Consider the following 13,226-nt stretch of genomic DNA (forward strand, 5'->3'; position numbering starts at 1 on the left):
ACTTTGCATGGCAGAGTCTCGTGAGAATCACATAAACGATCTGGCAGATCAGGTTTACTTTATACTTCTGTCACTAAATGTACATTTGTCTGATAGCTGATTTGTAGATTTAACATTTTGCAAAAACTGCGAAAATCTCAGAAAAACAGACTGAAATAATCCCATGAGAATGAGATATATCTGCATAATGATTACTTGTACTTTTGATACTTGCTGATAATACTTCCATACTTTTACTTGAGTAGAACTTTAAATGCAAGTAATTCCATGCTGTATTATTGATACTTTTACTGAAGTAGAGGATCTGAATACTTCACTGATTAAACTACATGCTGTATATACTGTAGGAGAGGCCAACAGGAGATATCCAATGTTGCGTTAGCTTAATGGAGAGTTTGTCTTATCTTCCATCAGCAGCGTATACAGGACCGTGCATTTGCAAACATCATTCAGTGATCCTTTCATATCAGCGAGCACGCATGGTGTTTTTGATTAAGACTTTTTTTATTACAAAATGTTACAAAACTAGGTACAAATGTCTATTGGAGCACAGAGAAAATAACTAGACGTAATCATAATTTAAATAGATAAATACAGATGTCCATGTCTGCCCCCGGGACAGTTTGGGCTTGAGACAGAGGACACAGCTGCACCGACGCAAAACAAACAGCCAGTTTGACGCTCACTGGGTTGGAGTCAGATGTTACAGGGATGATGTAATGCTGAAACTGGCTCTGCCACAGGTACTCCTACAAAAATCAAGATATTTGACAGTGATTCAAATAGAAAAGTACATGAAGCTGTTGGGAGTAGTGAGAATGACAGATGATGATTTGTGCGATGGTTGTGTCACTGAGGCGGTTTCTGCTTTCTGCCATCCCCTTCTTTTAAAAAAAAAAAGGTCGGCCATCTTGGTGCCATGCGTACAATCTGTAGCAGGTTTGTGTCATTATTAACTTCATGGGAGATGTCTGGAAGTGTTTCTGGCGGCCATGTTCGGTGACTAATTCTCCTGACAAGAACCTACGGGGGAGAAGGGTGGAAAAAGTTACAACCATGCATTGGCCATATGCCATTACATTAAAACACAAAGTTCATGAAGTTATAATTGTTTTTTCTGCTTTAGAAATTGCAACTTGATTTTATAAAATTGCACACAAAAAAAAGCTTGGTTTGATAAAAATCTGTAAAGTATGTGCTGCTCCAGTTGCACTGCAGCGATAAAGAGCTCGGTGCTGCAGGAAGGTAAAGTCTGTCTGTTAATCTGCAGACCATGTAGGTCTAGGCAGCTATTGGATGGCTTGCCATCATGTTCTGTGCAGAGATTCATGGTTTCCAGATGATGAACGCTACTGACTTTGGTGATTTCCTCTAGCACCACCATGGGGATGACGTGCTGTGCGTGCTGACGCTAGCATGTAGCTCAAAGCACCGCTGTGGTTGGGACTCTTGTTATCTACTCTTTAATGTCTTAATTAGGTTACAATCGAAGACAAAATGTATCAATTCACTTATAGTTTGATCTGCTTTGACTGTATCACTGAACTTACTTAGCCAAAAATGTCATTACGTTACAGTCACAAGATTGTATTATGTTATTAGATTTGTATTAATAGATTATACTTTATTACATTATGGACAATTGTTCCATTTGGGTTTTTATATGGTCTCTGATCTTTTTTTGAAGACGTTAAAGAATAGCCGTTCCTGCTTTCCCCGGGACACAAGGCTCCAGTGGTGTTCCACTAAATGTTGAACTTTCCCTCCTCTAAGTGCTCGAGGTCACTCACATGTGCCGATGCGCTCCTCCAGAAAGCCAATCTGCTCGCTGAGGGAGTCGATGCGGTCGAGCTGCTGGAAGGAGTGGGACAGTAAGGTGGTTTTCTCCGACCAGCCCTCGTCCAGCGACAGTGGGAAGAAGCTGTTGAAGGGGGCCAACACCAACTGCAGCTTCTGCACAAAGGGAGAAACAGGAGGGGGAAATGAGAGAAAAGGTGCTTCAGAAAACGGCTATTACTCACCTCGCAAACCAGCAAAAACATCAACGTGACCTGCAGCATAGTTATACTTCTTCAACAACTAATCTTCAGGCAGGATTCTAATAAAAACCCATAAAACATCTTAGGTCTGGCATTTCAAAGCATCTTTTGTTTGGGGATTAAATAGCAGCAAAGATTGTATATCATACAAGGACCAGAGGTGTTCCTGGAGAGCGAGGCTGGGAGGTATCAGGGTAGGTGGCTTTTATTTGTGTGTGTGCCTTTTCTGGTGTACCTTTTCCAGGAGCTCGACTCTGTCCCTCAGGCTCTGTACCTCCTCCGTCACGTTCTCCATCTGGCTGAACCCTCCACCTGTACGAAACCATACAAATACAGAAATGCACATCAGAGGACGGTGACTGCCGCTTTTGAATTTGTGGAAACTAAGTGAGGAGAGGGCATCTAATCAAAGGGGAGATCTAGAGTTTATATCTCAAAAGATTCCTTTTCCCGCCCTCATCAATCCGTCGTCTCGTATGATTCAGGACCACTGCAACGTCTCTGAACAACAAAAGAAAGAAGTACCGCAGAGCTGCAGGGAGGCCGAGGGAGTTTAGGGCACGGGGGGGGGGCCATCATGGATTAGGGAGACCGCAGGAAAAAAGCAGATACACAAGCTGAAAGAGGGGTCACCCGTCCTGTGAACATGCATCGGTTACGGGGAAGTGTCTGCCCGGCTCCACCCGAGGGGAATGTTCCCGGAGCAGGCGGGACCCAGATCGGGATGCAAAATTAGGGACCCCATGCTATCTGGTTGGGCTTCGGCAGACAGAGCTAGAGCGGCTCAATCTCTCCCAGATGTGGTCCATTACTGAGACGAGAATGAGTTCAGAAACAGGATGAGGAGGAGGAGAAGGAAAAGAGGGGAGCTGGCGATGACCCCCAGCAGAGAGAGTTGATGGAGCTGGAATGAGAATACAATCGTTGGCCAAGAGCGCAGTGAAGAAGGGAGATGGAGGGGGAGAAAAAAAGAGGAAGACGGAGAGACACAAACGCAGTCCAACACTCCTCCACAGCAGCTTGGCAGAGTCAGAGCGATGGTCTACTCCTTGAGCATTTAAACCTGTGTTTATGTTTGTGATCTCTTTATCAACATCCCTCTGACGTGTGCATATGAACAGACAGAGGAATGCAGTTTAAAGACAAACATCTCTGCCGGCTTTGCATTTTTGCGTTATTGCATCCGAGAGCTGAGCGGCAAAACTGAGCACGCTCCCGTGAAAAAAAAAAAACATCGCTTTCACCGAGGAGAGAGATCTGTCATATTTTGGCTTTTCATTTCCCCCCCCCCCCCCCCCAACCTTCATGCGTTTGTCCCTTTGCTGACTCAGCGAAACTTGCAGGACTTGCGTGTGCAGTCATGGGAGTGAACTGTCTCATTTCAGCTGAGGAATTCCATTTTGTGTGATTTTTCTTCTCTACAGAAACACTGATAAATAAAGGGGGGGGGGTTTCGGAGCAAATTTCTCACATCTACATGTGAGATATTTCATTTTCTGACACTTGAGAAAGTTTCCCCTTTAGATTTATTGTTTGGTGACAACGGTGGAAACATTTGGGAGACATGAGTATAAAATAAGCCTTCTCGAAGGTTTCGTGGTGCATAAATTCCCCAAAAAGCAATAATGCTGACATAGAACAGTAATGTCCTGGGGTCAACTACTACACTTGTAGACATGGAGGGGGGGTTGTTTTATTTGGTTGCTAAGATACAGGAAGCACACACAAACGAAAACCGACCTTTTCATGGTGAGAGACAACATTGCAACATCTTTAAGGCAACTAATGGAGAGCGTAGGATAAAACTGTGTCCTTATTAGCATGGGAGCCCTATCAGAGTCAGATGTTTGCTTTACTCACAGGACTCACAGTCAACCGAGTCATTATCAAAGAACAACTGGTCCCAGTCTCACCACACGGGGGCTAGACCACAGGACATCTGTCTGGAGTTCGGCACCAGTCGCAGTGCATTATTACTCACGGTACGAGTTGAAAGTGGCATAGCGCGTACCAAAAGTAATAATGGACCGCGAGGCTGGCTCTGTTTCTTTCCTTCTGCGCTCCGGAGACTTCGCTGCTGACAAGAAAACACAAAATGATACTACGTGAGCGCATGCGCTCAACACTCCTGTGCTGTTCCTTTACCCGCATCGGTGTGACCACCCACTGTTGCCTGGCTGGTCTGGGTGGGAGAAGGAGGAATAGTAGGAGGAGGAGGAGGAGGAGGAGGAGGGAGGCTTTGACAGGAACGTCCATCTCCGGCAAGCCTGAAGCCATCTCTGCACGCACATCGATAGCTGCCAGCTGTGTTCAGGCACACCTGGGCGCACGGCCGCTGCTCGCCACACTCATCCACATCTGAGAAACACAAAGAAATAGGTCTGTGTGTTAGTGTGTTACAGAGACTGGTGTGGTTGTGCAGGTAGATGTGTGTGTGTGTGTGCATGTGTTTACCTGTTTGGCATTGGGGCCCCTTCCAGCCGAGCGGACAAGCACACTGGTTGGGTCTTAAGCAGGTACCTCCATGCTCACAGGGTTGTCCACACACAGCTGTTAGAGGACATTTAGAGGAATGATTCAGCATTCGGGGAAATATGCTTATTTGCTTCCTTGCCAATTGTTGAAATAAGAAAATGGAAGGCTCTCTCGTGTCTGTATGCTAAATATAAAGCTACTCGCTAGGAGACTGGAGGAGGGGGGAACGCCTGTGTCCAAAAGTCTGGCCACCAGCACCACCACTAATTAACACTTTTTTATCTCATTTGTTTAAGCAGTACAAAAACCAAAATGTAAAATCAAAAAGTGGTGGTTTTATGGGGAGTTATGTGCTGCACTATTTCTTGGCAGTGACTTCTTGCAGTTTCCACTGGTTGCATTCGGCCAAGAAAGAGCCCAGAAAATACACAACATGTCTTGATTTTACACTTAGAGACAGAGCTAGGCTAGCCACTTCCAGTCTTTACGCTAAGCTAACCGTCTCCTGGCTGTAGCTTAACATTTATCTATCTCTCATCCAGGATCGCCACATGAACCCATCACATGTCCCTGAAGGTTACCTTGGTTGCAGTTGTGAGAGTGAATTCTCCTCCAGCCGGGGCAGCACTCTGAGTAGAAATGCAAAGGAGGTGCTGCTCTGCTCACCTGCCGGTACGCCACCGAGTACACAGTCCTGTGGAGACAAAACACAGACGCCCACAGTTAGGTTATTCATAATGCTGTCATCGCCCTCATATGTGTGTGTGGTCGATCCAGTTGTTTTCCATGTTCTGTCAGACTGAAAGAACGCTGATGAGGGAATAGGAAATTGGTGGGAGACTAAAACCACTGACCACTGACTTACAAGAGCGGGATGAGATAGGGTGGGAGGGAGGGAGGGAGCAAGGGGCAGGAGAAGAGATGCAAAGTCAGATCTAAGTTCTAAGACTCTGTTTGTTTGGGTTGCAAGGAGAAATATGAGGTGATAAACTGAGGCTAAAGCTTAAAAACAAAGTGAAAGCGACGATGGAGGATCAAACTGTTTAATCAAAGTAAAGAGAATCACCAGGGGAGTAGAAGGCCTGTAATTCTCTGAAGCCTGCGCCACAGAATGAGCAAAATAAATCTGAAATTTGGTGGTGAGGAAAGAGTTAAAAAAATGTTTTAAAGTGGGGCTCAAAAGCATCAGAGCTGGAGAGAGATTGAGAATGCGTAAGTGTGGAGGGAGACGCAGGCCAAGATAAACACGGCCACGGTCTCTGTGGGCAGGCAGTTCATTTCCCGTAGTTACACAAAGTACTCGATATTTAGATTCCAACCCAAATATGTGGCACCATGACCCACTTCTGCGTAAAACATGTCTTTGTGTGTGTGGGAGAAAGTCTAGATCTATTTACGAGTGCACTTCTAACCCTTGGCCTTCCTAAACATGTCGAGCATTGTTTACCCCTTAACAGAATAAAGTAGATCTTGTGATGGCTTAATTACGACGCTGTTTTTTGGACGCTGCTGTGACCCGAGTCCTCGCGTACACGCTGGACTGTGTGGTTCAGCTGGTGTTCGCACCCAACAAAAGCTGATTTAGTTGTTATTTAATGTTACAGTAGACCATTTCTCTCACTTGTACGTGCTGCAGAGGCGTTGCCCCTGACACACGGTGATGTAGGGCTTGTGCACCGGCTGGACGTAGGACTCTGTTGCCATTGCAACGCTGTGACGGAGGTCTCGGCCGCACACCCTCCTCCTGGAAAAAGGGAGAAATGAGATCGAACATTAAAACTTGAAATAGAGACTTTCGGCCTCAATGAGCATCTGAGCCGAGCTGGTTTTAGATGTGAGGTTTCTGCTGCTTTGAAGTTGATTTCCATAGAGGTATTTAGGCTCCAAGTGGCTCCCGTCGGATTCAGAAAGCATGAACAACTCCACATAAGGAGCCAGAAGGTTATTTGTTATTTGTCACCAGAAGTTGGCGTGCAGCCTAATTGCTCCTGACTGACCCGTGAAATCACTCCTGAATGTGTCAGAGTTAAGAGTTGATCTTTGACCTCTTTGGCTCCACTTGACCTTTTGTTTGGCTTTCGGTTTATTTTGGTCTCGGTGCAAATCAACTGAAGATGACAAGATGAGCCTGGAGACTCCAACATAATGCTGTGCGTTTAATAGCCTGGGACCTAAGGGTGGAGCTCTGGTCCTGAGAGAGTGGACTCTTAAATGTTTAAATGTCACTCCACCCAATTTGTATACATTCGCAGTGGGTGAAAGTGGCCTCAAACAAACAGGCCTGAAGGACAGCTAAAGTGGAGATCTGTAGCTATAAGGACCGTGCTGATCAAATGACAGGCCACAATAAACACAGGAAGACTGTTAAGTTGAGCGGTTACCCGTGGTGAGCGAAGAACTGCGGAGTGGCCATCACGTGAAGGACGAAGGAGGAGAGAAGCAGCGTTTGGTACATTGTCTTCCTCTTTCCCACGTTCCCTCGCTCGCTCTCTCAGACTCTTCTCTGTGCCAGTCGAAGGGAGGAGGAGAGGAGGACGAAGAGGGGAGGGGGGGGGGGGGCGTGGATCGTAGCCAAGGTCTCCTCACGCTGAGTGTGTACCTTTTCCTCCAGGACTACTCCAGCTACCTGCACAGAGAGGAGAGATGACCACGTATTAAAGCAGAAATTAAACACCGTTTTTGAGCCGTGCAATATGGGTCCATGAGTTGGCATTTGTCAGCCAACAAGTAAATTAGGTCACATTGTTTTGTTTGCTTTACCTAAATAGTTCCGACACGATCAGATGTTTATTTTCAACATTCCTAACTATTGAGTGTGTGTCCATGGAGGGTGATTTTAAAAGGTCATAAAACAGGGTGCAGTGGGGGGGATGTGTAGCACTTTTAGGTACTCTACTTCCTCAAGCCAAAAACATTTTTATGACGAGAACTAAAGACGCGACCGACGTATTGTTGTTGTAACCTGAAGGGTTAGTTTGCTCTCACTGGTGATTTTTGGACTGGACGTTCGTGGGGAATGCTCCCTTCAGCACAGAAAGCCTCAGAGAGACAAAGATAACTCGTTGCTGCACAGATGTCTGGATGCCTCCGTGGGTAACTGGCACGGACGTAAAGACGAACTGTGGGACTGGACTGGTTGTAGTCATGGTTCCCCACATAGAGCCCACACAAGCAGCCACATATATGTAGCCATCTATGGGTACAGTCCTGCGTGAACTCTCTCTGACCTGCACCTGCATGGACCCTGAGACTCCAACACAAAGGACAGAGCAAGAAGAAACAACAAAAGAACTCTCCCTTCCCGCAAATGTTCACTCATCCCTTCACGCCATTTTTTTGATTGTTACATACTGCACAGGATTAAAAGAATGGCGAAGCAGTTCCAGAGTGAGTGCTGGTCAGCTTGGACCTGCTCCTGCTGCAACGCTATCCTACAGGCACCTTTCTTTATCAGACCAGACACTAAACCCTTGGGAAATTTCTAACAGGGCCTTAAAGTCAGCCTGGTGGGATAGCAGGTTACAGGGGACCGTAGGCTGGAGTCCTCGGTTAAAAACCAGCGGGGATGCTAAGCCTCGGTTGACGGCTTGCATGTCTCTCTGATCCCCCGCTGGCTTCGCGCCCAGAGACAGGACACGCACATCTAAAGCCTGCGTGTTCATTCATAAATCAAAGGTAGATGTGACTCTCGGCGCAGCAGGAGGCCACTTTGAAGACACACATGTGCACATTTGTGACAAAAAAGACATCATAACACTGGCGATGAGGAAGGTGCTCCAGGGAAGAACACTTGTTTTACTAGTTAGGTTTGGTATAGAAGATTGGATAAAAGGTTTTTATTATGAGGCTATTAAATATTAAAAACACACCCTACCTCTGGGATGCATAGAGTACATTGCCAACGTTTCTATAGAAGGAATGTATAAACCACTCTACAAAGCAAATGGAAGCACGCATTTGATTAAACACATTACATTATTCTAAATAGTTATTGCATTGGTCTTGCAAAAATCAGCACTTAAAAAAAACACAATATATATACAAAAGGGATGCTTGTAATCCAGGTGAACATCTGTGATCACGAGGCTCAGAGCACGTGGTTGCATCTGCATCGTGTTATTTTCTAACTGTAATAAGTTCTGGCCTTGAGTAACTTGAGCAGATACGTTTCTTGCATTCGCCAGGAGAGGGCGCTGGTTCACAGCACTGCACAGCTCCGGAGATCACTGTTTGAGGAGCTACATCCTTCACGCAGAGCTCCATCTCTGTAATTATCTCACATACACGCACGCAAGAGTTACACGCTCACGCATTAAACGGATGACACGGATGAAATAAACCAAAGACTACCTACACTGAAAAACACAAGCGCGCGCTCTGGACACACACAGGCACACAAGCCATTTACAAGCCAATATATCAAGGTGCGCATGCATGGATACAAAAAATGATCACAGACCGTGCAACGAATAATCAGCTTTTCCTAAAATAAAAATAAAAAACACAGTCCTACACTGCAGGAAGTGGAGAAACGGCCGCGGCTTGAACAAAGTTAGTCCCGTTATATATTCCGCTCGTGAGTTTAAAAAAAGTCCAGTGATGAAACTGTGCTACTAGTCAGGTTTCTCCTGCAGCAAGGACTGTCAGGGAGCATGGGGGGTGATGCTAGGACCTCCTCCCACTCCTCCAGCTGGGTGTCCCGGAGCTCGGACTGCCTGCACTGCGGGGACCCGTGCGTGACGTCACTGTGCGGGCTACACGGACTGGACTTGTTCATTCATAAACCTCCTGGTACACTTCTACTGGTACCCCTCTACCGGTACACTTCTACTGGTCCACTTCTACTGGTACACTTCTACACTTCTCAAGCTGTTTATCAAGCTGGCGGGCGGGCAGAGAGACCCTGCGACGGTGTTTTATGGCGGCAGCTGCTAGAATTAAAGGGTCGCTTCACACATTTTCAAGTCTGTCCTAAAACAATACTCAGGTACCCATGTGAGCATTGGAACCATTTTTTGTGGTGCTGTAGTCATTCTTCCTGCCCATAATTGCCATTAAGATATCTCATCCTAACATGCGTTGGAGTCTATCAGTGAAAAGATTTGAACACAAAGTAGAGATTTAATGAAGGACGGCAACTTTGGAATAAATCCTTTTGATTTGGCCTCATATTAGCTTCAGGTTTTCTTGTCTTGATAAATAATAATAATAAATCATTCAACCTTGTGTCTTTTGCAGAAAAATGCATCACTAAATGAATTGATTGATTAATTAATTAAAAAAATATATAGAAAATTTAAAATAAAAAAAACAATAATATTAAGGCAAGAAGAAACAATATATTACCATATCGATGTCATGCTTTACACTACTAATGTAGACAGCTTATACTAAATGGCCATTATTTCCTTTAAGCAATCATTACGGGACAAGGACCCTATATTCTATTTTATTCATTAGGTTTTAGAGGCATGGAAGTACAGTTCTGCTGTAGAGTGTCACACACACACACACACACACACACACACACACACACACACACACTGTGCAATATGTACATATTGATTCTTTCATTGCCACATAAGTCTGACTGTACTGCACATATGCACTCAATAAATGCACATTAAACCAACTCTGTCCATACAACACTACCTGTAACCCTACACTGCAGTAACAATCAGCTATGAAGATATAGTTGTCCAGCTCTGTATGTAATAGTTATGTGCTTACAGTTGCTTTAATTGTCTATTTGTTTAGCTGCATGTCTGCATGTGTATCCTTCTGTAACGGTGTTGTTTGTATATTGTATAGCACACAAAGAATATTGAGAGCTAAGAGAAATAAAAAAAGAAAGTGAAATTACAATTTTGAAGGAAAACTCATTACAAATCAGACAGCTGTACCGGACGTATTGTCCGAACGTGAACACGGTCCTAAACAAAATGCATTAAAATGAAATCTTACCGTCGCAGTAGGGGGTCATCAGGTGCGTGTGCGCGCGCAGGCCGAGCTGCGCGGCCGTGGGCACGAGCCGCCAGACCGGTGGATTAGAGGACTCTTCCATGCTGCCGGTTTCTTTTAAAGCTCGGGCTCGGTGCTTTTCAAATAAAAAACCCTCGCGGTTGATTCGAGGTGCTCCCTGCAAGTTGACCGGCCGCGAATGAAATGTCTTCTGGCGTTTTTCAGTTGCTTTTTATGCAGAGCTTCCTGTGGAACGCAGGAATTGGATGGACAATCCCAAACCGGAATTCCTGTGAGTGTTTGCCGCTGATAAAACCCCTCTCCTGCACAAACACCCTCCATCCTGCTCAAACCGCTTCGCGAATCTGATTTTGAAGCATTTTTCTGTCCCCCATTGTGGAGCAGACATCTTGAAGTGGGCCTTCAGCCCTCTCACCCCATGGTCCTCTGCTGCCTTTGCAGTGCGCAGAGAAACGCAGGAATCATCAGTACTGGAGGGGCCTGGACCTTACACTTAGCTAATTATAACACCACTTAGCTTGTTTCCAAATATTTAAGCTTGTGGCACAATGAGAGCTCATATGGGTTCATGTTCACAGCGGTTAAGGGCGCCGTGAGATCAAATCTGTCAAATTGCAGCTTGATGAAGCTAAATCGTTGCACGATAAGAAATACGTTTCTCTTTCCTCCTCCTGCTCCTGAGCACTGATTGTAGATCAGTGGGAGGAATGGTACATCTGTAATAGCCCTTTGTCACTTTCATCTGTAGTAATGTCCATGAGACATGTTATAAAAGATGTTTGTGTTGACCCGGATATAAGGCAGATTTCATCTATTTCTTTCATAATGTGGTTGTAAAAACACGATAATCCAGTTTTTAAGATGATCAAAATAAACAATGAAGACCATTTAATGAATCCTTTTATAAGACTGTTTACTCAACTGCTGTTTAAAGTTGCTTTTCCTCATTTACATTCCTGGCCCGATTAACACTTTGCAGGATAGGAACATTTAAGTGCTTCAGTAAAGAAATAACCGGAATAAATCCAGCCCACTTTATTCACGTTTCGGTCCTCAGACCCTCACGGTAGGCCAGTTTTTTTTGCAGTTTTTCAGACGCCCCTGTCTGTTAGACTTCTACAAACTGACCTCTTAGAACTGTTTTTCTCTCATGTTTGCCAGTCTTGTAAGGGTTTTGGAGAGTATTCAGAGGGGTCGTGCCTGGGCTCAGATGGGGTGCCCGTATGTGAGCCTTAAAAAGCTTTCCGTAGTGATACAGTAGCTGACATCGTGCATTAAAGAGAGACCGGCTGCTGCTCCACCTCTGCCTTGAAGCTGCAGAGCTCGACTGAGCTCAGTCCGACAAACCAGGACCCATTTGTCATTCTAAGCATGTGCAGAACCGGACCACATACTCACACAGTTAAATGTGCACGCACACACACAAATACGTTTTCTGTGTGTGTGTGTGTGTGTGTGTGTGTGTGTGTGTGTGTGTTTAGGGTTGGGTGGCTGGGCTTCAGAGGGCTCACATCACAACTTTACTCAAATTGAACAGCGCATAGTTACTTGATTAATTTTTTTTTTAAGTTTGTTGAAGAGTATGTATTGTTTGGTGTTCTGTCAGTGTTCATTTAAGGTTCCTATGCTGACTAAATGTATGATCTGACCCTCCCGGCATACAAAGACGGATTTTCTCTCTGCGATAACAAAGAGGCTACGTGCTCAGGCACCATGGGAACACTTCACTGTGGGGTCGCAGGTGAGCACGCACCAACACACACCACCAAGGCTGATCGCTCCGAGGGGGCCCATTACAATATAGGATGCAAAATCAGTGTGAGCTTCTTTGTCAATGCGCTGGTGTGTGTGTGTGTGTGTGTGTGTGTGTGTGAGCTTGTGTAAGAGAGACCGAAGAGGGAGGGTATATCTCTTTTAAGGAACTCTTTTCATTCTTTGAAATCAAGACTTGGCCGACACAAGCAAAAAGTTTTGTAGCCTGTGTTCCAGATTTGTCCCAGAGAAGAAGATGCGGGAGGTGGGACGGGGGGGGGGGGGGGGGGGGGGGGGAAGTGAAGCAAGGCAGCACTTCCTCTTTGAGAGGAAACAGGAAAAGGCTGGGGGAGTGAGATTCTGGAGGCTGCACCCTTGGAACAATAAAAATCTTACTTTGACAGGAAACGGATCTGCGTCAAAGAGGGCCTGACAGATTTTTGCTAAAGGGCAGTAGCTGTGACCCTGGATGGGGCACGAACAAGAGGGCAGCTGTGCCCAACAATAACTCTACAAAAGTAAAAACAAATGACATTTGAACACACAGATTTCCAGTTAATACTGTGTAGATATGTGTGGTAGGGAGACATCTGTATGAATGTGCAGAGGGCGAGTAACGTCCAAACTTTTACAATTAATGCGAGAGGGAGAGGTTGGTGGGGGACGTAATACAGATGTTTTTTTAATGTCTCCAGGTACAATAGTCCTGTTATGTTTGTGCGTGTGAGGCTTTGATTGGTCACTTCAGCTCAGATTCATGATCCGTCATAATAGGCCTTCTTTTGAACAGCAAGGTTTCTTTTTCTTTCTCTTTTTCTATGGTTTCAACGCAGACGTTCACAGCGCCGCATCATCAAGGAAAAAATAGGAATGCGTTCCCTGGATGCGTCGATAGTGAGTTTACTGCAACCTTTCGGATTGTAATGCATCAGAGATGCAGGAAGCATATCTAGCAACCCTCTGCCCTCTTTCCTAAAA

At 45.3% G+C, this 13,226-nt stretch overlaps 1 protein-coding gene across 2 annotated transcripts; it reads right to left on the minus strand.

Annotated features, from left to right (window-relative positions):
• Window positions 1-494: 494 nt before the first annotated feature.
• Window positions 495-10,655, minus strand: egfl7 (EGF-like-domain, multiple 7). 2 transcript variants are annotated; one of them, XM_079178548.1, is made up of 9 exons: window positions 10,479-10,655; window positions 6,896-7,140; window positions 6,136-6,258; window positions 5,096-5,208; window positions 4,494-4,589; window positions 4,185-4,397; window positions 2,275-2,351; window positions 1,791-1,953; window positions 495-1,023 (listed from the first exon to the last, which is right to left on the minus strand). In XM_079178548.1, the coding sequence occupies exons 2-9, from the start codon at window positions 6,967-6,969 to the stop codon at window positions 1,004-1,006; spliced, it is 879 nt and encodes a 292-aa protein (XP_079034674.1). In that variant the 5' UTR covers window positions 6,970-7,140; window positions 10,479-10,655; the 3' UTR covers window positions 495-1,003. The 2 variants fall into 2 exon arrangements, with proteins under 2 accessions (XP_079034674.1, XP_079034675.1); XM_079178549.1 differs by lacking the exon at window positions 10,479-10,655 and adding an exon at window positions 9,028-9,066.
• Window positions 10,656-13,226: the final 2,571 nt, after the last annotated feature.

The sequence above is a fragment of the Pholis gunnellus genome, assembly GCF_910591455.1.
Source record: "Pholis gunnellus genome assembly, chromosome: 18".
NCBI classification, from domain to species: Eukaryota; Metazoa; Chordata; class Actinopteri; order Perciformes; family Pholidae; genus Pholis; species Pholis gunnellus.